The 27,485-nt window shown below is 31.8% G+C and overlaps 4 protein-coding genes across 4 annotated transcripts; 1 reads left to right on the plus strand and 3 right to left on the minus strand.

Annotated features, from left to right (window-relative positions):
* The first annotated feature begins 233 nt into the window (after positions 1-233).
* Positions 234-1,375, plus strand: LOC106104111 (protein YIPF5). The gene is made up of 2 exons (XM_013284061.1): positions 234-555; positions 623-1,375. Exons 1-2 carry the CDS (start codon positions 444-446, stop codon positions 1,306-1,308), a joined length of 798 nt encoding a protein of 265 aa, XP_013139515.1. The 5' UTR covers positions 234-443; the 3' UTR covers positions 1,309-1,375.
* An 815-nt stretch (positions 1,376-2,190) lies between these two features.
* On the minus strand, positions 2,191-4,145 carry LOC106104089 (transmembrane emp24 domain-containing protein 3). Its single transcript, XM_013284029.1, has 4 exons — positions 3,875-4,145; positions 3,563-3,680; positions 3,350-3,477; positions 2,191-3,160 (listed from the first exon to the last, which is right to left on the minus strand). The coding sequence occupies exons 1-4, from the start codon at positions 4,028-4,030 to the stop codon at positions 2,930-2,932; spliced, it is 633 nt and encodes a 210-aa protein (XP_013139483.1). The 5' UTR covers positions 4,031-4,145; the 3' UTR covers positions 2,191-2,929.
* A 461-nt stretch (positions 4,146-4,606) lies between these two features.
* LOC106104263 (glutamate dehydrogenase, mitochondrial) lies at positions 4,607-18,841 on the minus strand. The gene is made up of 9 exons (XM_013284264.1): positions 18,251-18,841; positions 15,597-15,797; positions 14,102-14,241; positions 10,430-10,523; positions 9,944-10,101; positions 7,561-7,722; positions 5,759-5,963; positions 5,257-5,411; positions 4,607-4,921 (listed from the first exon to the last, which is right to left on the minus strand). Exons 1-9 carry the CDS (start codon positions 18,681-18,683, stop codon positions 4,805-4,807), a joined length of 1,665 nt encoding a protein of 554 aa, XP_013139718.1. The 5' UTR covers positions 18,684-18,841; the 3' UTR covers positions 4,607-4,804.
* Positions 18,842-20,744: 1,903 nt separating this feature from the next.
* Positions 20,745-27,175, minus strand: LOC106104264 (transcription elongation factor B polypeptide 3-like). Its single transcript, XM_013284265.1, has 10 exons — positions 26,985-27,175; positions 25,724-25,922; positions 24,809-24,981; positions 23,690-24,734; positions 23,375-23,475; positions 22,439-22,614; positions 22,271-22,359; positions 21,856-22,055; positions 21,442-21,591; positions 20,745-21,155 (listed from the first exon to the last, which is right to left on the minus strand). The coding sequence occupies exons 1-10, from the start codon at positions 27,054-27,056 to the stop codon at positions 20,955-20,957; spliced, it is 2,406 nt and encodes an 801-aa protein (XP_013139719.1). The 5' UTR covers positions 27,057-27,175; the 3' UTR covers positions 20,745-20,954.
* Between the last annotated feature and the right edge of the window lie 310 nt (positions 27,176-27,485).

Below are 27,485 nucleotides of genomic sequence, written 5' to 3' on the forward strand. Positions count from 1 at the left end.
TTTGACCGATACAATCTTGATTTAACAGCTAGAAAAAAATGTTGTAAAAGTCTGGCGATTTACAAGTTTTGCTAGAGTAAGATAATCATCAAACTACATAAAATGTGACTTATAAGTTAATAATAGTTGAAAAGGCCATAAAACAACGTTGGCTTTCAGCGTTTGCCAGGCAACCGTTATGCCAAATAACGATTTTTAGGAAGTGACAGATTTAATCTGTTGAAATTGTGACGTTTATTTTGACAACGAAACCAAACGAAACTAAAAGATGTTCTGTATCTCTCATCCTCTTCGTTTTCTGTGTAATCGATAATAACAATTTTGCACTGTTGTTTAATTTTAAATTTTTTAGTTATACCGTATATCAGAAAACTTACTAAGAGGCTGCGCAAAATTTCGACAAACTTTGATAACTTAGGATTTGACAAATCGTAGACTTAATAATGGCTGGTTATGCCAATCAAAATGAATATGCTTGGTTACCACCTGATAATAGCCAAAATTATACTTTTGATAGTACCGCAAATAATTTTGCAGATTCCTCACAAACCTTAGGTAAGTACATGTTCTTTTTGTTACATTCTTATCAAAATGTAATTGTTAACCTAATTATTAATTTCAGATTTTCAAACATTTTTACCAGAGAGGAGTTTCGCATATGACCAAGCTCAAGTCCCATTAGTACCCCCTAATAATAATCAAGGTTATCATCCTAACATTTTTACCCCTGCGGCTATTCCAAGAGAAGCAAATGCAACAATTACAGAATTTGATGAACCACCACTACTAGATGAGCTGGAAATATACCCTGATAGGATATTAGAAAAAACATTAGCAGTACTTAATCCATTCCATGGCCAATCTAAAGCAGATGATGCAAACTTCTTACTCAGAGATACTGACATTGCAGGTCCTATTGCATTTTGTTTAGCTTTGGCTGTTTGTCTTTTCCTTTCGGGCAATAAGGCACATTTTGGTTATGTTTATGGGCTCTCTGTAATGTCAGTTATTCTGATGTATTGTTTGTTGTCACTTATGAGTCGTACAGAAGGGGTTTTTACTGTTTTAAGTGTTGCAAGTGTTCTAGGATACTGTATGTTGCCGATGGTTGTACTTGCCACTTTGGGAATATTTATATCTCTGGAAGGAACTGTTGGTTTAAGTCTATCCGCTGTTGCTGTCATATGGTCTGCTCTTTCAGCAAGTAGACTATTTGTTACAATGTCTGGAGACACAGAACAGAGGCCTCTCATAGCATATCCTTGTGCGCTTGTCAATGGAGTGTTTGCTCTGTTAGTACTATTTTAAACTAATGACTTAATCTATTTTTCTGAAATTTTATTATGTATTAAATATATTCTTATTCAACATACAGTTACTGATAAAGATATTTAACAAATGACAATTGTAGTAAAATAAGATTTTACTGGTTAGATTTAATTTGTTGAATATGTAATTATTAATATATCCCTAATCAATGATTGTATTTCAAATAATACTTATAAAAAACTATAATTGTTTTATTCACAAGTAGATTAACCTTACATTACGAACATAATAATGCTATTTAACTCATGAAATATGAGGTTTATCTGTCCTCACCTTATGACCTAAAAGAGTGAAAGGATGTACCCCTAGCTCATTTGCCATAGCATCACAGATAAATTAATAAAAGAAAAATGTTTCTCTTCTTAAAGGACAAATCTCCAAATATGTTTCTGACATTTTAAGCAAAAGAGTGCCGAGATATTAAATGAAGTAAATGGTTAACTGCTTCAATTATACACTGATCAATAATTTAAACACTGTCTTAAGAGTGCTTCAAACCACTTAAAACTTATGTACCATCATATTCTAATATGTGGAAAGATTAGTTCCACATTTTTGCATATAATGGTGATGATTTTCATGTTTATAGTCAGGCTATACATATTTGTATTGGGAATTCATAAAGTTAAAAGTTACCAGAAAGGTAATCAACTTCAGGTTACTCTAAATGGTAGTAGTCTAACAAGTTTTAGTAATTTTATCACTAATTAAATGACATTCACTTTTAGTATATTCAGGCTGATATAAATGTCCCTTAGGTGAATATGTTTGTAATTCACTTCCTCTCTCTTTTAAACATGATTAAGTATGGTCGTGAATATCAGTTTTAAGAAGCAATACTTAGATAAAAAGTTCTTAGTTGAAGAAAATAATTTTAGTTTATTTGGTATATTCACTGTAAAATGATTTACAATAATATATTTAATGATACTTTACAATGCATTACATTATTTTGTACTGGCATATTGAAATTACAAAAATTTATATTTACTTTTATTATTTTGATTGGTATTTAGACCAGGAGGCCGGAGGTTTAATTTCCGTTCTCTATTGCATCCTTATTCTGTTTCAATATTCATTACATCCTATTTCTCTTTCCAGCAATTAATAATTGATCCACATTAACAAAGTATTATTTTTAAACCAACTAAATTACATAAAGTTTACATTGCTCTCTTTATCTGTCCTGTAAGCATGATTTGTATCAAATCAAAATATGCCAAGATCACATTGAAATTTCACAATCTTTGTTTTATTGCATAAAAGTTCAAGTAATCTATACATTCATTTTAAGGGAAAACAAACACAGAAAGTTATTAGATTATTACTAAAATATAGTATAAACAAGATTCAGAAATAGATTAGAAAACATGAAGTAGTAGTAAAGCATTTTTGTGTCAATATTCAAACCTAAATAAAACAAATAATTTAACCCATAAAATATATTAATAAATAAACTATTACAGCCTTACAAATAAACACAGTATAAAGTTAAACTTAGGAATAAACTGTGTATAAGTAAATATACAAATTTTGCTTTTACTAAGTTTATTTCTAAGTTAATACCAAATTTATTTGTAAGGCTGTTAAACTTTTACTATTACATCCTATTGTATAAAGTTGGTCGGTCGCTGAAGAAGTTTTTGAGAACCATGACTTGTACAAAAGTGACACAAACTATAGCCAAAGTCTCTCCCATAGACCACCAGAACACTCTCTCGTTGAGATCTTCCGCCCGCTTGCGACTTTGAGCCTCTCTCAATCTGTGGTGAGTTTGATGATCAATTATCCTGTTTAGTGCGGAATGAATTTCTTCTGCAGAAGTTTCCAGCTGTAAAAGTAATAAAGCTTTATTGATTACAAATAGAAAATAAAGTTTTGTGATAAATGTTCCTTCTTTATAATAGCAGTAAAAAAAATAATTATAAGAAAATATTATTCATTAACTAGTGCAATATTTAACATTATCTATTCCATCTCTATTACAACTTACACTCTTAAGTTATCAGCACTAATTTACCTGTGTGAGTACTGTAGCATGGTCCCCAACTCCTGGTAGTGGTTGTTCAGGTCCAACATTTAGTTCCATATACACTAGTTTATGTGAGAAAGTACTGAATTCATTGCTGAAGCAAACTTTATAAACACCTGGAACATTGATATGTCACAAATTAATATATGTTCAGGAATACAAGTCTTATATTGTATAAAGCCTTATAAACAAAGAAAATACCTGTGTATTGAGCTGTAAACTGATGAGAATCATATTGCATTTTCTGTTGTTGATATATGATCTGCTTATTAGGACCTTCTACTTTAACATCAACATCATACTGCCCACCAGTAATTACCTGGATAGTTAATGTTACTTTAAGTAATGCTTTATTTTGATTTATATACAAGGCCGCTACGATTTGGTCTTGTTTGTACGATCTCTAGGTTATACTTAAAATAGAGGAAAATTATCAGAAATTCTTGTTACAAATTGTCGGTCTTTAAGACTTAAGGTCACGTATATGAAGATGGTCCGTTCAGTAAGTCTTACCTGATATTCTAATGAAGCTGAAGTATTCTTCTCAATTTCTTGATAAAAACATTCTACTGCACTATCAGGTAGTTCGAAAGTTAACTCTACGCTTTTGGAAAATATTCCACTAATTAACGTGACTAGTATAGTAACAACGATGGGGGAGATGAACATTTTTGTTATTTTCTATACCGGGTTCAATTATCCAAAAATACTATCTAAGAGCGTAATGCAAATAATTTATGATGCACATTACTTGACAAGATAATGACATCGACAGCATACACGTAAGTAGCTGCGTTCGGAAACGTCTTAAACAGTCATAACAGATTAAGCAAAAAATATAGCGAATAACGTGTTTAGCAGTTACACGTTAATAGTACATTACGATAAACTAGTTGACGAAGTAAAACAACATTTAGTGTCTATGGTTCAAGTGGTGTAAAAAGTTTTGCGCTGTTTCAAACATTTTATGTTGCGCCAAAATTTTATTTTGCATTTACTATAGCTTAAATCGTAAAAGCACCTTATTCAGGTTTCCTTCTTTTTAAATATGGATTCCACGTTTCTTTTTTTACTCTTGAAATTGGGCTTTACACTTTATAGCCATTAGCATGGGTTAGACCTCATGAAATTTATTATGCTTGGTTTCCCGAGCACTTAGCTTACTAATAATAGGGATTAGAGGTTAAAGAGTTTGGTGTTATTTTTATACAGGTAATGTGAAGGTAATCTCAAATAAAAAAGAACTAACAGTAAAACAAGATTTATTTAAATTGAAGACAATACAAATCGAAATTACAACTTTCGCTTACAATTAAAATAATATTAAAACGCCATGATTTCAATAAAGAAAAAATACTGTGATTAAAATGTCTTATGCTGTGCTCGGGGTTACTAATGGAGAGTCTACAAAATGCAGCCAATTTTAAGTAAAATAGTAATTATTTAGAATGCAAGGCCGGCGTCGGCGTACGTGGTGAATATCTTCTCTATGGAGTTGGCGTACGCGGCGGTTCTCAGATCTAGACCCAAGTTGAACTTCATTGCGGTCTTCATAATAGCCTGAAGAAAAAAAAGATAAAAGCATGAATAATAATAGCCTTGCTTAGCTTTTGTTGGATTTTTTACAGGTCTTTAGTCATTAAGTGTGGTGGAAGGAAGTATATACCGTTATTGTTGCACCGTACCGTACCGTATCTTCACAGGTATCCTAAACTTTTATACTGAGACAGGTAAATTTTGAGATGCAAAAGAATCTATTATTCATTCATACATCTATACATACATGCATTGGTTTCAGGTGCTCTTTATATGATATCCTAACCAACAATGACTGAAATTCTGACCAACAACAAAACTTAAAGTATATTTCAATGTAATATTTTTAAGCAATTCACCCTAGCAGATCTCTCCATGGTGTAGTCGAGACCGGAGTGCACGATATCTTTCTCGGAGGCGCCGGAGATACGTTTCTGGAAGGCCTCGGATGGCGTCACGGGGATGCGGCCGCCGACGCGACCAAAGCGTCTTTCTAGGGATTCTTGTACGGATTCTGTCACACAACACACAAATGAATTAATGTAAGAATAAAATCTTCTTATTTCCTATCACTCTTTGATTCAAGGAAATTGGGGTAAGAGTGTATAAAGATTGATTTCATTACCACAAAAAAAATACCTGAACATTGTTTTAATTCTTAGACCGCGCTTTGATCGATATAATAGTTTATGTATCAAAAAACTTTCCTTATAAGTACTTATTTATTCGTCTAGAACGCACTTTGTATGTCTTCGTGAAATAATTTTTCAATAACCTTGATTTTTCAAAATTCCGTTCTGAGAGCTGGAGTAATGGTATAATAGTTGAGTTTTTTGAGATGGCTCGGAGTTTTTGACTCACCCAAGAGATGGTGGTTGGAGTCGCGCTCGTATTTGAAGGTGAGTCTTCCGTATGAGACATGGTTGAGGTTCTTGAGCCACTCGAAGAAGGAAACTGTCACACCACCAGCGTTGATGTACAGGTCAGGGATGACCAGGATGTTGCGGTCGATCAGGATCTTGTCGGCTGCGGGGGTCGTTGGCCCGTTGGCAGCTTCCGCGATGATCTGAATAAAGGAAATGGAATTGCATTATTATGGAAGTACAGGCGACAGTGATATGCAATTTGTATACCCAATGATGTTCTGATGGCAATGTTCATAGCTAATGTATGCAAGCAGTGTATCAACTATTTTATGTTGTTCAAAGACAGATACAACAATATAAAACACAACTAAGGGCCTTATAAATATTTCAACAGTGACTAATTGGTACTAAGTTGTAGTAGAATTACTACAATAACTCTTAAAATGATTTTAATACATCCTAAAATATACTTTGAACTGTCTCAATGAAAAATTGTAAGAGACTTTTAAGTTTGACCATGAGAGCCTGCCACGTTTATCTACGGATTTTCCACTATTTTAGTCACCAAAACTAATCCGTTAGTAACAGTTTATCTGAGCGGATATTTTATCTTAGACAATAAATAACTTATTCAGCTGATCAAATGACGAATACGTGTGCGAATGGTAACAGTGGTTATAAAAAATTCTTATGACATTGTCGAGTAAGATAAAGTTCATATCAATGATGTATTGAGGCAAGGTTTTAAAATATTGTATCACGTTCAAAAGGTACTTCTCTCTTATCATTTGATAGCATACTGATAAGTTTTAATTAGCAACAGGGGCACGGCTTTCTAACAATTATGTATTCACTTCATATATCATTGAGAGTAAAGCAATCTAATCGATTCGATGGTTGTGGTTTATTTCTATGTCTATTTGATTCTTTATGGTTGTAAATCTAAGATAGAACACGTTATGGTTTTTATTTTAATAACAATGTGTCTATGACCTTGAACTGTATAAAATCGCTTATCAGTAATGTTATTTTAAAAACATATTTAATTTATTAATTTCTCTTTACTTTCATTTTTGTTTCTATTATTTTATTTTTAAGTTATTTTACTATTGGTATAACACAGAATTTTTCTTATCTAGTTTGCTTCAATGGTTTACTTTGCTCCATTGTACTAATCTTATCTATTTTATAAAGTCTTGATAATGTTTTTTCGTACAATCTTATCTTTGTAGCAATCATGTAAATCGGTACAGTATTCAGATAAATAACTATAATTTTTAGCTAGATGTGTTATCGTTTAGGATCTTTGATAAGAATTTCAATGGTAAATTTATTAAAAATTAACAGGTCAATTTTTTTCTTATACTCAGTTCATTCCTAAGTGTATCTAACAGAATTAGTTCTTTTAACATCCTTCTCACTTCATATACAATTCCAAAGAACAAAAGAATGGATAAACACATGTGATTAGAGAGAGAAGGGTAAGAGTCAGTTCTCTATGCTTATTTTATACCTGTGTTCATTACTGAGATATGATCATTATCATTCAGAAGAAAGAGTTACGTTTTCCATAGGTTTTAGTTGGGCCTATTGTGACTTATAGAGCTGTATCGTAAACACAGTTATTTTGGTGTGTGAGGTGTCACTGCGACCGTATATTCCCGGAATGTTTAACTCCTGTCGTAGTTATTATCGTTTTTTGATAAGTGGCTAGTTAAAAAGCTTAAATGATACAGTATGTGTGTTGAGTAGAACATAGTGTGTTCTTAACTAGAGTAAGTTAAAATAAGTGGTTACCTTAGCCTGTATCTTGTGTGCATTCTCCTTGTGAATGACTTGTTCGACGGCGGCTGGCACGAGGATGTCGCATTTCTCGTACAGCATGTTCTCGCCCTCGTACGCCTGAGCGCCGGGGAAGCCCACGATTGTCCCCTTCTCGATACGGTAGTCCTCCAACGCCTATTAAATATGTAAACGCTTAGTAAAATTATTCAGGGATAGTAAGCCATTGTTTTCGATTTATGTTCCTAGAATGATCTAAGATAGTAAAGTGCATAAAATATTAAGATCGTATTACTGAAATAAATTACATTGAACGCAGTCTTTTATTGTATAGAACATAGACTATAACATTACGACAATATTGTAAGCGCTTGCGCACCTTTGACTAAATTATCGCACAACAGTTGTGTGATTGTCGTTTGTTTCGCAGCAAAAGCAAGTGTTTAGTTCCACAACAAACTATCGAGTAGTGTGTGCGCCTACATACAAGCTCATAGGAATCAAAGCGAGTGGAAACAGTTGTGCGATAGTTTAGTAAAAGCTGTACGCGCGCTCTTAATATTAGTATCGAGAGGTGATACTTTGAAATCTAATATTGACAGGAAAGACCTAAAAATCATCGATTTCCGCGAATACAAGTGTTAAATTGTATGTAAAAATTGGTTTATCGTCCTTTCTTAACGTATACGGCCTGAAGTTATATAGTTTGTGCTTTTTATTAACAAGTTAGCTGTAATTATTATGGCTAGACTGCGTCGTCCTATATAATAAAATCAATAGGTGCGCTACGAGTTAAGAAATGCATATTACTACAACATGTAATGCCCTAAATATTACACGTACATATGTTACCATATGAATACAAGACAAGACAACCAAAGCTGATTAAATTTCTTAAATGTTTTTGAATAAATCCTTAAATGACTACCCTTATTAAACTGCATTAAAAAAGGAAGTACAAAAACCTCGTTTTTTTATGAGTAATAACTCATTTTTATTTACAAGTAAAGTAATAAACTGTCAAGTGTTTATAAATACCATAATAAAAATGTACTAAAATGCCAACAAGCCAAGAAACGTGACAATAAACTCGAGTATTTATATAACTTTTCCCTGAGAAAATTAGTTACAAAATGATCTCTTCTTTCATACACTGTCGAAATATTTGTAAAAATATTGCCATGCCGCTCGTTTGCTAAATTTAAAAGATAACAACATGAGTTGAATTTCACAATAACAAAAACAATTTGTTAACAATGTAACATGAGTGATATTATTTTGCTTAGGAATCTAACACAAACATCTATCATGATTATAATATTATAGTTGTTAGTATCATGCTGACGTCATAAGTCGCAAATAAACTACACGACGTAATAAAAATATCTATAACACAATCAATTATATTAATAATCTATGTGTTAATGTTATCAACTAAAATCACACTTTAATATAAATTATTAATGTGAAATAATACATTTTAAATTTATATGATGTATAGGTTTAAAATAATTAGAGAAATGATAAAATGTTTTATATTAGTGTTTCACTAGAAACTAAGAGTAATATGTTAGTTTGATCTTATTAAATTTGCATGACGTATTTGATATGTCAAAATCAGTAATTAATTATGTTCAATAAATTTATGGCAAATACTACTTAATTTAATTAGTTGAACGACATTGTTACTCTCTTTTTGTTATTTATTGTCAAGTCAGTTGTGTAATTGACATTTTGATTACATACTGTGGTCAACAAATTCTACTATTACGTAAACATTACATTTGAAAAACTTTCTGTTTTTTTCTTTCTATCTATAGTAACATCTACAATTGAAAAATCTTTAAAATCAGTAGAGTAAAGAGAAAACACTAAAGTTAAAATAGCAATAATTTAATTCAAACTTTCATGTACTTGTTATATAACAGTGAGAAGTGTAACAAAAGGTATATTGCATATTTATGAAGCAAATTGCTCCGGCCCGTCATTGACTGTTGTTTTTGGGTTACACTTGTGTACAAAAATAGGCAACCTACTGATTCTATTCCAGGCGCTCTCAAACCGCATAACAAGAACCCAGCAGAAACGATAACGACAATAGTCTACGAGTCGGCGATTTTGTTTTTATAGAACTGGTATGTTGGTGGTATACACGTAAACGTTGCTAAAAATATATCCGAAGTCTCATAGACTTATATATGAAAAATCATCTTGTACATGTTCTGCAGTTCTTCCTGATAACGATAACATTAAATTTATGACTCTGAAATTAATGATGTTTTATCAAAACACAGAAAAAAGGTCATAACATAGCAGATTGTCTTTTATTTAAAAAAAGTTGTATATTGTATATTTCGTGCGGTATTTGATGTTGATGTAAAGTTTGATTAGTACTAACCTTAGGGTCGATTCCCTCAGGGTTGTGTATGGCGCCGTCGTGCTCGATGACGCCGATGCAGGTGGCGCCGGCCCGCACGAGGTAGCGGCACGTGTGCAGACCCACGTTACCGAAGCCCTGCACTATGAACGTCTTGCCGCCCCAACCCGGAGTTGTGCCTACCACAGGCATATAATATACTCAAATATACCACGAAAAGATATCTAATTCTTAAATAATTTTAGGAGGGATGAATCGCATGATACAAGGAGAACATTAGTTATGAGTGTGCCGGTAGAGGTAGACTTAGAAAGAGATGGATGGATAGCGTGAAAGGTGACATGATCAAAAAGGGAGTGATGGCTGAGATGACGTATGATATAGTTATGTGAAGAACGAAAACATGTCGCGCCGACCCTACAGAAGTAGGATAAGGAGGATGATGATGATATCTAATTCTTTTCATATACTAAGAAGCTGAAAAACTCCTTGTATATTAATACTTACCGATCATGCTCATGTAGTTTGCCTCGTTGATGAAGTTCTCCAGGCCGTGGAAAACGCCCCTACCGGTAGCAGACACTCTGCCGTGGATGCCACCCTGAACAAGAAATACAAATTGATGACGTTACTGTGTAAATCATATGACGCGATAAAATTGTCCATCGAATTTAAAAATTAATATTAAAAACACATAAGATAATTATAAAAAAACTGTGTCTTTTGTTACAATAATGAATAATCACGAAAGGTAGTAATAATTAAAATTTTATCCAGCACTTGAGAATTGTTGGCGCTTTAGGCAAAAGATTTGGCAGCAAATACCATTTTCATTAATTGAATTTAAGTACACTGTTGATGATGAACGTTTCAGTTTTAATCACATTTTGTGAATTTTGTCGCACGTTCTTCGATACCAATTTACATTCGGTGACGAGTTGTCAAGGCTAAATTATAATAGTTGAAATAGACCAATTATAATGGCGACTTCCACAACCACATTTTAGCAACATATCACATTTATAGTTTATTTTAGAAACTTAATAGTTTTATACTGATCACGATGGAGTTTTAGAGAGACCAAGTCATATTACTTTAGATTGCAGCGTCTTTGAATAAACTTTCTAAAAACATTTATTGCCTTGATAATTTACAATTTTAATGTACTATTTCTGCTATAGAATTGCTTGGAATACTCCGAAGCTGGTCGAAAAAATAAAAAAAAAAACTTTTAATTTGAGTGTGCATTATTAATCTACCTTTTTATATTTATGCTCTTGTTTATACTGCTCTTCAATTTACTATCACGAGGAAATCGTAGATTTATCTAGCCTTTACGAAGACCTTAGTTCTAAAGCCTATGGTATTTAAATTCGCAAGGCTGTTATTGAAATTAAATTATGTCAAGTTCGAATTACGATATACATAGATATCTTGTTACTGTGCTGACAGCCAATCCAATTATAATAGAAGCATGCTAAAGGTAAGGCATAAAACATATTTTACATATAAATTGAAAATAAAAGCTTTAAATTCGTGTACAATTTTACCAACGAGAATTTTACTCAGTCGGTAACGTTCCATAAAGATTGAATTTCGTCTATAGAAGCCGAAATACGATACTTTACTTCATCTTAACGTTTAGGGTCAAAAATATTAAGTAACAGGAGAAAATTAAAGAAACTTGATAGCATTATTGTCGATTGTAACTATAAGATGTTAATAAAAAAAAATCGTCACTTAAAAATCTGTGAAACGCAGAAGAGCACTGTAATACTTCGATTTTTTTTATTTTTTAGTTTGGCACGATTCAATAAATTTGGCTTCACGAACGACAGACTGAAATATCGGTATACTGCGGTTAGAAAGTTTGTGCAAACGAAATAATTTGTTATTATTTTAGTCTGTCCCGTTACATAGTGGTTAGGCAACATCTTAGCATACCAAAAACACATCCTTATTTAAAATAAAAAGACTAAAAACTTTAAGCGACTGATAAATAAATCATTGTTCATGTTCAGATTAAGTTAAAAGTGCTACACACTTTGAATTAGAATGATAAGTAGTGATTATAAGAGGTATGTAACGTGATCGGGACCCCACATAGGGTATACACTTCTCAGAATGCTGTTCCCCAACGTAACGTAAGCAATGATAACTTTATCTTTAAAAAATATTTAGCATACTATTCTGAGAGCTATGACACATAAAACTCATTTGACAGGTTACAAAAAAAAAATCCTAAAAAAGTACGAGCAGACGAAAATATATTTGCGCACATTGAATATTTCTAAAACAGTGACGCGGAGTCGACTAGGCATGGAGTTCAATGACCCGAATTTGAAGCATATACATTGATTTTACAGTTACATATTTGCTTTAAATAGATCAATTATCCTATCTGCGAAGTAGCAAAAATTTAAAACTATTATTAATTGTACAGTATCGAAATGAATTTAGAAATAATGATGTAATCAAATGTTACCAGTTAAGAAATTGACTTTGACCTTCAAGATACTTGTTTTAGCGCGTTTAATGTAATTCGATGACGATAACGAAATATTTTATTTATAGGTAACTAAAGTTTCTTCACAACTGTCTTTAACTACTATTTATGTGTTTTTTTTATAATTTAAGTATAGAAATCGGTAAATCGCAAAGAGAGGTTACTGAGATATGAAAGAAGTGATAACTATGATAAAAACATTAATAAATTGCATAGCGCCATGTTTTACCTAATAATAAGCAGACATTACGTCAAATGATAATTTTACCTATCTTTTTTAATCTATTTGGAATAGAGAGATAATAATGGAAGTATTATATCTTAATATTAATATCTAGACTGTGCTGTCTTTCATGTAATTTAAACAATTTGTGCACACATTAACAAACTCAATATTTGTACAGAAGTTTTGGAGGTTAATGTTACTTTTTACGGAGGCTATTTACGAAAACAATTTTACTTATGTTTTAGAATTGTGATTAAAATGCTGACATATGTGTTCAATTCAAAGAGAACCTCAGTCAAGAAGAAACATGTGCAACCAGTACAAGTACAAGTAAACTAGTTGCTTTACTTTAAGCCTTACTAGGACTAGGTGACGTGCTTATTTCACGCCAAATATGTATTTAAATTAATTCGTTCTTCCGGATAATTGAACAGAAATCTATTGATAAGATTAGAGAGTAACGTGACGATTCACATTCGTGCTTTATTTTAAATCTATAATACTTTTTTTTCGTCTTTTTACCTCTGGACGTTTAGAGCGTGCGTTTACCTAAAACTAAACTACTGCACAACTGTTGATTCTAACTTTTATTCCTATGAACTAATATAGTCGCTGTCGATTTTTATTTATGCAACTAAACAGTCGAATAGGCTGCGAAACAATCGACAATCGCATAACAGTTGTGGAATAGTTTTGTTAAAAGTGTGCGGCCGCTCTTAGAGTAAAACCAAGTCTTGTTTTAATTTGTTATTGCTTGCGTACAAGTTTAACTAATTATTACAGGGGTACCTTCAAAGAAAAGGTAAATAGGTCGTAAGTATAACCAACCTATTTGGCTTTCTTTGTCCGGAATGGGTATACATTTTACGAAGTTTTCAGTATGTCACATTACAGTGTTATTTCATCATAACGATTTATCTGATTATAAATATTTTTTCTTGGCTTATCGAGTTTATAATATAGCAAATTTAATAAAACAAAACAACTGATATGAACAAGATTTACCTAAAGAATAGGTGATGTAAAAAAGCATTCACGTGTCGCGCATGAGGTCAGGTTTATACTAATTTTATTGTTTTAATTATATTTAATTAATGATCTTACTTGACCAGTGATAACAGTGATCTTAAATGCGTAGTCGCGAAGGTAATTTTATTCAAATTTAAGTTGTTCGAACTTGTTAAATATAAACTAGAGAGTATAATCTACGTTCTATACGTGCTTCAAAGCAAACCAATGACCATAGACAAAGTGTGTGTTACGCTATAACACGAAAATTCTAAAACATTTGTGGCGAAACACTTTTTCGACCAAAAGTAGATAGCATTTTTTATTATTATTTTACAATATTAACAAAATTTATTTTGCTTATTAAGTAAAAAAGAAAAATTTTAATAGCTGCCTTGTATTTTGACGTGTGTCTAGTTAATTTCCCCTTTGGACTTACCTGATTGATAGGTTTGCCGGTGACACAAGCGTGGGCGTTGATATCCTGATATCCAATGGTCTTGGCGTAGGTGTCCGCGATCCAGGACATCTCACGCTCACCTGTGCCCATATCGGGAGCGGGCACATCTACACCAGGCCCTAAGATTGATAAAAATATTATACTATTATTTGTTTTAGTGCAAGCATTAGGTAACGTAACATCCCTAAATGTATAACTATGAATATTTGTTAATAAAAGTTTGAGACTATTATTGTTTTTATTAAGTGTTATGGCAAACAGGACAATTTTAAAATGTACAAGGATAAATTGATAATACACATAAGGATAACTTTAATTTTATTGTTATTATTTGCTTTATTCGTCTTGTTTAAAACTATTCTTAAATAGTAATGAGGTTTCGAAGCTTTTTAGGGTAGGCTCCGAGCCCCTCGGTGGGGACGTATAGTGAGCTGGTGATGATGATGATGATGAATGAGGTTTCATTATTACCGAACGTTATTGTATTTTATCCAATGAAAGTTAACTATGCTAATGATAATTTTAATGGTAAAACATGCATTTATATCGGTTGTCGTGATGTACAAACGTTTCTCTCGTTAGGTCTAAATTGTAGTAATTAAAACAATAATTGTTAAAACAGGATGACGCATTTTAAAGGAAATAAACTAGAACGAACTTAATTATTGCAAGGATTATGTACTTTTACATTGTATATAGAAAGTTACATAACTACACTTCAATAGTTTTTGGGGATAATCAATCATGATTACTTGACCTATCATTTTCAATAGCTGATATATGAATGTTGCTTCTAAAATAAAAATATGCGATAAGCACTTTTCAATGCCATTATAATATACAGATAAATAAAAGACAATCAAATGTTTATAATAATAATGCCACCTAAACAACGCTTCGTGTACAAACGTAAACACAAACATCAGATCGTAATACGTAATTGTACATCAATAAAATATCGTAATAATTATTAATTGTTTTTATGAGGTTGTTGAGTTACGTATTCATTTATTTTGTTTTGTATGTTTATGCGATTTGACACGAATCTTATTCAACTAATCTGTTCCTAAACCTAATAATTTCGACTATCAGAAGACGCGATGAACTAATTAATATAGACATAACAGTAATAATTCCAGGTATAGGCCTCAACAAAGACGATCACGTCCGTAAATTATGATAACGTCTATATTTTCTAATACAAACTTATGGGAGAGTGTCAAATCCGTTTCACCGTATTCTTCTACTAAGGTTACATGATTGTGAAATACTAGCTTATGCTCGCGACTTCGTCCGTGGGGAATTTAAAAAAAGTGAAAAAGAAGTCTATGTTACTCAGTGGTTACATAGATTTTTAATTGGTGATTTTTAAAGAATTTTTGAAATCGGTCTAGTAGTTTTTGAGTTATTTCAATACATACAAGAACGCAAATCTTTTCTCTTTATAATATTAGTATAGACATCATATTCTTACCGATGAAACCCTTTTTGGCAAGCTCGAGAGCGAAACGACGAGTAATCTTTTCTAATTCATGTTCAGAGTATTCCTTGGGGTTGATCTTGATGCCGGCCTTGGCGCCGCCGAAGGGCACATCGACGCACGCACACTTGAACGTCATCAGAGCGGATAGAGCCTTGACTTCATCTCTGGTCACGTCGGTTGAGAATCGTATACCTGTTTAGCAGGACAAACAAACATTTGTTATGCATTATATTAGACCGCTGTATAGTCGATACATATTTACGTATCGTGTGTTTACATTTAATTTACATATATTAGTGTTTATCATGTTGATGTACTGCTCCAATATTCAATGTATGCATACACAATTCTTTTCTAGGCCTTTCTGTTATCAATTTAGAGAAGTGAATTTATAACAAAATAATAAACTCTTCAATGCTGTGGTATGAAATCCTTGTAATCGATGCAACTGTCGCAGGTAAGGTCATTGACAGAAGTTATATAATATACAAGGTACTATGAGCTATCGTTATATTGTAATTATTTTACCCAGTGTATAATAAAGATGACGCCATAGTCATGTATTCTAGCATATTACGTCAAATGGCATAGATTCAATTCAAAACTACGAGGGACAGTGGATAACCGTTTCTATCTATATATGTATAAATACGAGAAGAAACGTAACGAACATTAAAAAAAACAAAACGGATAAGGCACGCGTGTAGATCTAATCTAATATGTTTATCAATCAGGTGATATCGTCTGTAGTCAAGTAAGCAGGAGTGACGTCACGTAAGGTGGGTGTGCGAAAACGTGACTTCTCTGAGTTTTCAAATATCATTTGTACGTGATTATTAAATTTACCCGACATTTTTGTTGACCGTCCTTAGTTATATAATCGTATGTGGGATAGAGTTGTTCTAAAAATTGCGCAATACAAATGACGTAGCAGCCACGCCCCCTGTTGCTATAGGCGATTTGTGAATGTAACGTTTTTATCAAGTTTCGTTTTTTATCACATAAAAATAATTTAAGTGTTAAGTATATTTTGAGCTTAACTTTATTGATTGTTGTTGTTGAGTGATTTTATCACATATTGTATTAAAAACTTATTGCAATTTACTTGTTTGTCCTATCCCCGACGAAAATAAAATGGTCACCTGATGGCTATTTTCACTCATGACTCCCATGTCGTCTAAAACCTAGATAACATACAATTTATTTTAATCATTTTCACCTTTTCGTCTTTAAGGTTAATCTATCTGTCGTCAATCCCTTCTCGATCATGTATCCTTTCACGCAATCCATCCATCTCTTTCTAGGCCTACCTCTACCTGTGTACCTCCACTCATAACTAAAGATGCCCTTGTCATATACAATTTAATTGAAAATTAAGATGAAATTACAAATTATATTAAACGAAAAAACATGAATTGGAATCATGAAAGCTTTTTAATTGGCTTTTGTTTATGCTTTAACAATGAGGGGAATCGTCCCGAATTAAGGAAATAAATTCTCTGACTGAAATCATTTCAATGTCATTATCATTGGACCGTAAATGCATGAAAACTGCAGAACAATGCATTTCAGGCTTGTTTTGTCGTAAGCGAAATTTGCCTGTGAAGGCTTGTCTCGAATTGTTATTTTTTATTTTAAAATGATCTTACGTATTGGAATTATTATTTTTTATTTGTTTAATTTACCCAGTTGTCTGAGCAGATAAGGGGAATTATCGTCTGGAAAGCCTAGGTCATGGATTATTCTTATTAATAGATGTTTTTAGTCCCCAGTTTAGACCTTCAAGGTTAATTGGAAAAGATTTACATCATCCAGTAGATGGTTTTAGGACATGATCTTAAAGGCTACGAATATAAGACAATTGCTCTTCAGGGTTTAATGGCCTCGAGAGGTCCAACGGTTTCTAGTTAACCCATAAAGGGAGACCATAAAGTAGGGATAGAATGAGTTTTGATAGTTCTTCCGAAATTTGGGTCGGGGATAAAATCAAGATTTTACATCAAGAGGGCTCAAATCTAAAAATTTACGACTGTTTCGTAACTTCCACAGATAGTTTTGTTAAGTGTGTTAACTAACTCTGGATACATTTTTCGATTTGACAACAAAAAGGCCGAAAAACAATAGAATGGAAGAGGATATCTTGACAGTTCATGAATGAAAAGTTACAATTTATAGTTTTGTAATAATCTCTTCATTCGTATTCTGATTACTTAATTATTTACATTATATTTCAATTAAAACATTGAATATTAAGGTGTTACTTTAATATACTCTTCAGCTTACTAGGAAAGGCGATAAAATATGAAATTATTTTTTAATTGCTGTCCTATAATGCAATAATTCCAAATTAATAGACAATTAAATGTTAATTTTATGGTACTAATTATAAAGTTATAATTTTCTTCGTGCAATTACTACGTATAGTACTTTACAAACTTACGTTCTTCTACATTAAATGATTAAATTTGGGAATTGCAAAAAAAAACTGGATACAAGTTGTGTGCGCATAGATTTGGTTAGGAATCTACGTAACGCTACCTACGGTCGTTAACATCACGTGTCTCTGAGCTATAAATAAAAAATCCTGTAACAATGAGTTCCACGAGGCGACGAGATATTATAATATTCAATCAATAAAGACTTACCTCCTTTTGTAGGGGTCCTGTGCGAGGAGTGTTGCGCCCGGTACCCAAGAATCATTTCGTAATCACCGGAATCACGTTTAAGTGGAAATTGAATTTCCAAGATATGATCACATGGCTGCATAAGTTTCAGGATACCGGCGACTTTTTTCTTCTTTTCTTCTGTTGATACTCTAGATTTTACGTCTTCCACCAGTTTATCTTCTATTACTTGACAGGCTCTATGAAAGAAGTATTCAACCATATCAAAGAACCTTGGGTTTGCACTCGTCGGCACATCCTTGAGCCTGTCTGGAATTTCATGGCTTGCGTAGGTTCTGCAGCAAACGTTAACAGCTGCGGGCGCAATTCTGAACATATTATTGACTCCTTCATTTTGAACAGAATTCTTGAGGGGCGGTACCACAGATTTTGCAATGTTCTTTAAATGCAACATTGTCGTTAATACTTAAGTACTCTGGTCGGGTTTGGAATCGGGTCGCCCTACACTTAAAGTTAATATACACGAATTTATAATTTGTTAATCTGCAGAGACGACCCGGCCCGACAAACTACAAGCGCCACGAGCCTCCGACTATATATTTATGGTTACATTGCGGCGTTTTTGTTAGCCTCATTGCCTCATTCACGAGCAAATTCACGAGCGTTAACGTTGACGCAGAACAGATAATGAAAATAGCATAACGAATTAACATGCTGTATTTTAAAATATCCATTTTTTCTTACTTTTTAATCATATCTAACATACTTAATAATTTTTATCTTGTTTTAAGTTATTATAAAAAAAACACTTTGCGGCATTTGTTTTTTTTTGGAATGTTGCCTGATACTTGACATTTCAGTTCTCTACTCAGTTGTCATTCTTTCATTTATCTGTGGTTTAGTCCCAGTTCGAAATTCAAATATTTAAGTGTAATATATACATTCTTTGAATTGAATTAATTAATCTGGTTTGTCAGGTAATTTCAAGTTTTGATAGTTTTTTTTCTTTTTAAACTGATCGATTTAGATATTTTTTGTAACTTCAACTTCATATAACCAATTCGAGAAATTAAATGTTTACATAAAATGTCATAGAATCTTTGATAGATATAATACGGTGTACATTTTCAAATATTGCTTGCAGAAATTCTTTGTAAATCTATAAAACATATAGCCAGATCTCTGGTACTGGTATATTTATCTTTTTAAATTACAAAGTGGTCAATGTTTTAAAATGAAAAACTTTTTATTCTTGAAATATTTATATCACCACATTAAAAAGTAACAATTCAATCATTCAACCCATTACTGAATTATTCAAACATAATTAATTTATAATTATCTTAATCTAAGAATAAATGTAAAATCAATCAAGAGAAAGAATAGTATAAAAATAATAGGCACATAGATTTTCATATTTACAAAATGTAATGAAACAAATTGGTTTTTAGGTTTTATCTTCAGAAACTTTAATAAAAGTTCTGGTTATGTTTATATAGACTGGAAAAATCCACAGATAAACTAAAGACACAGAATGATTTTAAAACTCAATTTCAGGTTGTTAAAATCATATTGTGACTATGATGAATGTATATAAATTTAACTCCTTGTACTTTACTACATTTTGTTTGTATAAAAATATGTTTTAAGTCTCCTAATAAATGTCCATCATAGATAATATAACATTTCATTGTCTATATTAAACTGGCAATATATACCTAGACTCCCTTACTTTTTTTTATTTAATTAAACAATAAAGTCATAAAAAGATCAAAGGACTTTAAAACTACAATAAATTTTAAGGATTTACTTGTCCTAGAAAGTACAATTTTAGTGCTGTACATCCTTTTTGGTTAGGTACAGGAACAAAATTTAGCTATTAACATCAATAAAACATACTATATTTCAAGCATTATTTACAAGTATTCTTAGAGTGTTTAAAGTATAAATAGTACAAACTATTATGGCGTCGTAATAAGTTTTCAACTCTAAGTCACTCTAAGCCGCGTTTTTTTTAACATTTCATACATAACTTTTTTCCATAGTAAATGAACTCAGACTTTCAGATTTAGTATGATGGTAAGAAATGGTCCTAAAACAATAAATTGCGCTCATAGTTTACAGCACTGATTTATTTGTTTTTGATGATAATGGATTAGTAATGTATTTTGATTCATTTCCTTACTATTTATGGCTACTATTATATCTAAAAACGTCAGAATTAATTTAAAAAAAATAACTTATTTACCTTACTATGTACAATTACAGATTTTGATGATGTATTTGGACATTTAAAATTAAAGCTGTTTTCTTTTTGTTAACAAATATGGGACAAATAATGAATGATGCAAATCATATTGATTAAAAAGTTAAAACATTAATAAATCTGCTCCTACAGATTCGTCCCTTTTTGCATTAAATATTTTATTTCAATTAGAGTGTGTTCCATACACTTTATGAAAATATTGTTTACAAAGATTTTAAATTTTGATAATAAAATATTTTTATAGAGATATGGTACAATTTTTAAATCACATCGATTTACACATTCAATTATTTTATAATTAGCAATTATTTTAATTTCCCATGAATCTATATCTAAAACAGTTGTCTTTTACAAAGTTTCCCTAATTACACAAACATATTGTTTTTGACATTTGCTTTAAGCTTTGCAATAAGAACATCATGAATATTTACAAGTCACATGCAAATTGTATGACAACGATCATCGTTTGCGTCCGCGCATGAACTGTAGTGCTTTCTGCATGAGGGGTGCTTTTTTGGGCTTGTTTAAGTTGGAGGAGGAGACTGGTGCTGAGGGAGGGGGTCGAACTGACCCCCCACGCAGTACGTTGGGGGCGGACGCTAGCGCTGCCACCCTCGCGGCTGGACTAGCGGTTGACGCATGTGCCGTACCATGTTGAGCCTTGAAAAAAAATTTTATTCATGATTAAAATCTAGATTTTCTATACAGTTAATAAAATTCTAGTGTCTGTGTATGTAATATCGAAAAAAATCATATTTTTCATTAGTTTTGCCGGGAAAGTGATGCAGTGGAAATTTTTGCTGCGATTGTACAACAAACTAGATTATATGGCCTATAGTTAGTTAGTATCTACCGAACTGTGTAAATTTAAATATTTACTCCATTACTCAAATTTCTAGGTACCTTGTACAAATTATTAAAATGTAAATTTTATTATAATACTAACTTGTTTCCTCAAAACGTTCCGAGGTGGCTTCACGATGGTATCGACGTACGCCATCTTTGTCTGTTTGATGGGCGCCTTTTTAGCTTCTTGGGTTTGTTTAATATTTGCCGTTAGTGATTTCAATCTGTGTTCCTGTTCTTCTTGACATCTCTGTAAATTTTAAGTATAAGAAATATTGCGTCTAATGTAATATAATAAATGTAATTTCTTGTACTAAGAGAGCAAATAAAATAATAAAAACCTCAACAAAAAATCAATAAACAAAATAGACATTTTCTGCATTCGTGCGCAAGTGTGAGTAAAAAAGACCTTTATTAGCCACAGATTAGATAACCTACACTGTTCACAGATAACACAATAAGTGAAATCAATTTAATTTGTATACAATAAACAAACAAGATATATCAAGCTTACCATATACATTTCCCTCCATGTTTCCATTTCCTGTCTCTGTTTGTTCCGGAAGTGTTTCTCGCAGAACTTTTGCCACAAATGATCTGTATCATCCATGAGGTATGGGTTGAAGTGTTCCAACATGAACAGTTGCTGCGGTGATGCCATGTCCACTACTGGCTTCAGTATCTCATATGGCACACCACCTGTGTATTCAAGCGCTGAAAATTGATGAAATATATTTATTTGTGGATGACATCATTATCAGTGTTTTTTACCATTTTTCTATAAATATCCTATAGGAAATTTGTAATTTCCTAATTTAAATCTTTAAAAATAGGAATCAAGCATGTTATTAATCATTGTAGTTTTAGCAATTTTCAAATTCAATTAATTTACATAAAGATTATAATAAAATGTTTTTTCTTAAACTTACCATCAATGTGTTCTTGAAGTACATGTACACACATCTCATACAAAGTTGGTATTTTTCCTATAACTTTGTTTCCCGAATAGACTTTTGTTCTAAAAAAAATAAATAAGATACACTTTGTTGTTGCATTATAAAAATAATTATAAAAAATTAAATATGTAATGTTTATACCTTTGATTTTTGGAAGATATAACATGACTCATAGCATCCTCATCGGTAAAATGTGGTAGAAGTTTTGGTGGGGGACGAGGTTTGTAATTTGGTGAGATTTCTGGCAGAGCGGAGATTTCCAATGCCGGTAGAGGCGCTAGTTTAGCAGTAGGAGCCAATAACGAAGCCGGACTCAACTATAAAAATTATGTTTATTTCAATAATTTTGTTGTTATATGTTTTATATTGACTAAATCATAAAAAAAAAAACAGAAAACAATCGCCTTTTGTTATCCCTATACATTCTATGACATCTTTCTTTCATACATAGATATAATAAAGGATAAAATATTAAATTCTCCATGGAGTAAGCTTGTTAAGACGAAAGAATTATTAAAATTAATTCAACCGTTATTATTTATTAATTATTTTTCCTCTTTGGGATTCCCCATTTATCTCTTTGAGTAAATTACAGAATTTCCCCGATTATTACATTTCAAACTTGGTACTTTTACGACCTCGATATATTATAGCATAATGTAGAAAAAATATGTAAAATCATTTAAAGACGAGAGCAAGGTTACCGCATTATGTATTTTGTGTTTACAACAAAGGAATAGGTCATAAATATGTAATGTCTGATGCTGCCTTGTGTTGTGCAAAGTATCTGTATTATTATAGTTCTTATCACCTGCAAGATAATATTTACGTTGTTGTGGTTTCAAATGTGTTTGTTGGGGATTCAAAGTGATAACAATAAACTATTTGTAATTTGGTTGCAACATCTATTTTATTAGTAATTATCATTAATTAAAACAAAATTTCCATATGAGGTTTAAAACGAAACTTTTTTTTATGTCTAAAAGTCTATGGTCCCCAAGGAGCATGTCAATGTTTTTTGTAGCGAAAAGTCATGAGATATAATTTTCTGCAAAAAATAAAAAATTATGTACTTACATCGGGAAACGCATTCGGCGATTGAAATTCTTTGACTGCATTAGTTTTCTTTTTAGGCTTGGTTGGACTTATCATACCAAGCGCTTCAGCGAAGCTGGCACCTGAAATATCATAAATTAATTTACACTATTGGTCACCCTCAAGTAAAAGAGGCATCTAAGGCATTCTGTCTTCCCTATTCTCTTTAAAAACTTAGTATGTGTTCCTCCAGACTATGCAATACCGCCTCAGAGATACAATAACAAACAGCCATCTATATATCGAAGTATGATATACATGTCACAGGAGCAAGAAATGATGTAATTTTTTACGTACCTGACCCACAGTCAATCCCATCGTCACTGTCCTCACTGTGACTTATAGGAGCTTTTTTCTTTGGTATATCTTCTGTTGACTTACTGGAGCTAGATTTACTCGATTTTGATGAAGAATGAGAATGTTTCTTTTTATCATCACCATTTTTATCACTTTCTTTTTTATGTTTTTCTTTTCTATCTTTTGAACTGCCATCAGATGCATGCTTTTTGTCAGATTTTTGACTATGATCTGATTCTTTTGATGACGAGTGTTTTTCTCTTGACCTATCTTTACTTGAATCGTCTTTGCTTGATTTGTCTTTGCTTGATTTGTCTTTACTTGATCTGTCTTTACTTGATCTGTCTTTACTTGATCTATCTTTACTAGAGGAACTGTGCTTGCTACTACTACTTTCTCTTGACTTATGGTTCTCTCTCGATAATTCTTTACTTGACGACTTTTCCTTTGTTTTTTCTGCTTTTTCGTTTGAACTATTCAGTTTCTCTGATGCACTAGAATGTTTTTCAGAAGAATTTTTATGTTTGTCAGCTTTGCTTGAACTTTCTTTCTTAGAACTGCTGTGCTTACTTGAAGATTCACTTTTCTTGTCTTTCTCAATAGATTTATGACTCGATTTTTCTTTTTTATTAGAGGAGCTTTCTTTATCTTTGGTGTTGGATTGTTTATGTGAGCTACTTAATTTTTCTTCTGGTGGTTTTTCTGATTTTGTTGACTCCGAACGATGCTTTGAATGTTTTTCTGATGAATCATGTCGTTTCTCTGATGCGGAATCACTTTTACGATCTTTATGACTACTGTGTGAAGTGTGTTTAGAAGAATTTGAGGATTTTACTTGTTCCTGTTTTTCTTCTTTTATTTTATGATGTGTTGGTTTTCTATCTTCTTCCGAACTTTGTGATGTGTCAGATTCACTACTATCACTTTGAGAATTGTCTGTGTCTTGTGTGTCACTTTCACTTGATTCACTTTTGACATGCTTTCTTTTGTATTTATCTTCATTGGTACTAGAGTGCTTTGATTTTTTTGTTTCAGGTTCTTCATCCTGTAATAATGTAGTATAAAAAATTATATTATGCTAAAATCAATGTAAAATTGCAGTTAAAAAAAGGTACCAACCTCTGTGCTGTGATGTCTTCGTTTATGTGAACTGCTATCACCATTCATATGTCTATAGTCATCTGTAGATTTGCTCGACTTTGAGGATTTTTCGTACTGATCATGTCTACTTTTAGACTGAGGTGTACTATCTTCACTATCCCTTTCACTTATATGGCCATTGTAGTTTGATGCTGATTAAATAAAGAACTTACATTTACCCTATAAGTTATTACATATAGGCTACATTTTGTATACCACTCTAAAACACACTTGAAGAAAAGAAATATTAATAGAAATGATGACATGCACAAGCAGGAAAATTCCAGTAGCGGGATAAGATGCGACACATCCCGAAATTTACATCAAAACATCCCGCCGCTGGAAAAACCCACTCATTTAAATTCAAATTGCATAATTCATGTGGCATCAAGAATCTTTGAATATATGGATCATTCATTTTATGTAACTTGTTTTCAATCCTTTACTGTAACTTTTGAGTCATATTGCATGAAACCAATCTTTTATTTTATGATTGTCTAATCTAGTTTATTTGTAAATAAATGTTTGACTAAAGATAATACAAACATAAAGAAAAATAATTTAAGAATAGTAAGGTGTTATCTAGTTTATTGATTTGGTTACTTGAAGTTTCAAGAACTCCAAAAATAATTACATTCATTACTTAAAAATGTTTAATATAACTTTTTATTGACATTAAAATAAACATTGAAACAAAAACATTTAAAAAACAACATGCCGTTAATGATATTCTAGAAAACGAAAAATGAAATAAAAACATACATGTGCATTAATTCTATTTGCAAAAATATTGACTTCTAAACCTAAATATCAACACATCCAAACATGCTTAATATTATGAATAGTTGTAATGTTTACGTAAAACAATGAAATTTATAACTTATGAAGGCTCACTGTCATTTCTGTGGTCCCCTTCCTGGTCACTTTCTTCCGCTGCCACCATCACCTTCCATTTGTAGACTAGGGCCCGGGCAGCTTGGCCCACATCGCCGGACTCTTTGCGCAATGCATTCACAGTTCTGCCTACACCAGTCTCTTGCAGATGTTGTACAGTAACATCCAGTTGAAATAACTTGTTTATACATTTTAAAATCTGAAACAAGGACTACTAATTTAAAAATTAACACTTTCAAAATAATCTTTAATGTAAATATCAAATTTTAAAATGTGTTGAATGTTTGTCTGTACTCCTAAAAATATGACAATATTTCTTTGCTGTATGTAAATTTTACTTAAATGTACCAAGACATTCATTTAGATTTTTATTCTTTATACTATTATTAATAAAATGATGATGCTTAGTTGAAGACTTACAAACTAGTAGTTGGTGGAGTTTATATGTCTTATATAAGGTAATTATGTATAGTATAATATTGTCTGTGGTATAAGATAAAAGTACTTTTATTGTTTTCATGTCTATTTAACACAAAAGTCATCATTAACCTTATTTTAGCTAACAGTACTGGCTTTAATGTCATCTGCTCCCTGGTTTTATACCACTTACAGGGTTAGCATACAAGGTTTTATAAATCCCCATATGACTGTAAAACTTTTTAAAAAAGTTCAAAAGTATTAAACAATTGTACCATTACTGTCCACCCTATGATACAATGGTTAATCAGCCACATTGAATATCTACAATTACAGAATTATTGTTCTGTTATGTTGTAGTCAACATGAATATTTGTATGCATAGTTACATAGACCATAGATACCGTGATAACCAGGTAGAGTCAATTTTACACAAAACTGTTAATTTGAATTCATAATAGCATGGAATAGCTTTCATTGACGCAAACGCGATGTTTGAATATCAGAGGTTTATCAAGTGTATTATTAGAATTAAGTGGAAGATAAAACTTGTAAATATACAATGAAATATATAAAGATAAACATTTTCATTGGCCTAACTAAATATATTACTATAAATAGATTAAAATTCTACATAAAGTTTGACAGATACATAGCTATGTGGCCAATTAGGGAAACTTAGGGATAATACTGTATCATTTTTAAATCCTATCAAACTAAAGTGAGCAGATGTAACTGATTTCTATTCCCGTTCAATGAAGCCATTAATCATATTATTTAAAACATTTATGGTGAAGTATGAAAAATCATTTCAGAACAAGGAAGATTTGATAATTAAACTTACTTTTTGTTCGTCATTAGAATATCTTTCAATAGCATGCTGATAATGTTTGATCAAATCCAAAACGGACGCCATAACACTCCACTTTTATTATAAAAGAAATGTCAGGTTTTATAACATCAGAAAATGAATGCCAGCTGGTATTCGGTCACCATTTTTGTCGCACACATGTCCTGTCAGTGACGTGACATTTAGTAATCAAAGAGCATAAAATGTGTCGTTGGTACAAAGTATCTGTAATCTGTGCAAAATAGTGATGAACTCTCCTCTGGGAAAAACGCTAGAATTACCTTATGGTTTCTTTAAAACCGTAAAAACCAGTAAGTGGTGGGATAAAGTACTATTGCTTAAATTAGAATTCTTCAAAACTAAAAGTATGATGGCCGAACTTCGAAAGAAGATGGCACTTTATGATAAGAAGAAAATTAGAACATTTCCTTATCTTCATCTACCTGTTCATCACACTCGACTAAGCGTCACACTTTTGTTTATTGAATTCACTGT

This window comes from Papilio polytes, unplaced genomic scaffold, assembly GCF_000836215.1.
Source record: "Papilio polytes unplaced genomic scaffold, Ppol_1.0 DF823691.1, whole genome shotgun sequence".
In the NCBI taxonomy this organism is placed as follows: domain Eukaryota; kingdom Metazoa; phylum Arthropoda; class Insecta; order Lepidoptera; family Papilionidae; genus Papilio; species Papilio polytes.

Excerpts from the sequence above, each read along its gene's own strand:
- LOC106104111 (XM_013284061.1), top strand. The coding sequence starts at position 444 with ATGGCTGGTTATGCCAATCAAAATGAATATGCTTGGTTACCACCTGAT. Across the intron at positions 556-622 it reads AGATTCCTCACAAACCTTAG|ATTTTCAAACATTTTTACCA; the intron begins GTAAGTACATGT and ends TATTAATTTCAG.
- LOC106104089 (XM_013284029.1), bottom strand. The coding sequence starts at position 4,030 with ATGTTCATCTCCCCCATCGTTGTTACTATACTAGTCACGTTAATTAGT. Across the intron at positions 3,681-3,874 it reads CAGCTTCATTAGAATATCAG|GTAATTACTGGTGGGCAGTA; the intron begins GTAAGACTTACT and ends TTAACTATCCAG. Across the intron at positions 3,478-3,562 it reads GTTTACAGCTCAATACACAG|GTGTTTATAAAGTTTGCTTC; the intron begins GTATTTTCTTTG and ends TCAATGTTCCAG.
- LOC106104263 (XM_013284264.1), bottom strand. The coding sequence starts at position 18,683 with ATGTTGCATTTAAAGAACATTGCAAAATCTGTGGTACCGCCCCTCAAG. Across the intron at positions 10,102-10,429 it reads AAACTACATGAGCATGATCG|GCACAACTCCGGGTTGGGGC; the intron begins GTAAGTATTAAT and ends TGCCTGTGGTAG. Across the intron at positions 7,723-9,943 it reads CTGAGGGAATCGACCCTAAG|GCGTTGGAGGACTACCGTAT; the intron begins GTTAGTACTAAT and ends CATATTTAATAG.
- LOC106104264 (XM_013284265.1), bottom strand. The coding sequence starts at position 27,056 with ATGGCGTCCGTTTTGGATTTGATCAAACATTATCAGCATGCTATTGAA. Across the intron at positions 22,360-22,438 it reads ATATCTTCCAAAAATCAAAG|AACAAAAGTCTATTCGGGAA; the intron begins GTATAAACATTA and ends TATTTTTTTTAG. Across the intron at positions 22,056-22,270 it reads ACTTCAAGAACACATTGATG|CGCTTGAATACACAGGTGGT; the intron begins GTAAGTTTAAGA and ends ATCAATTTTCAG.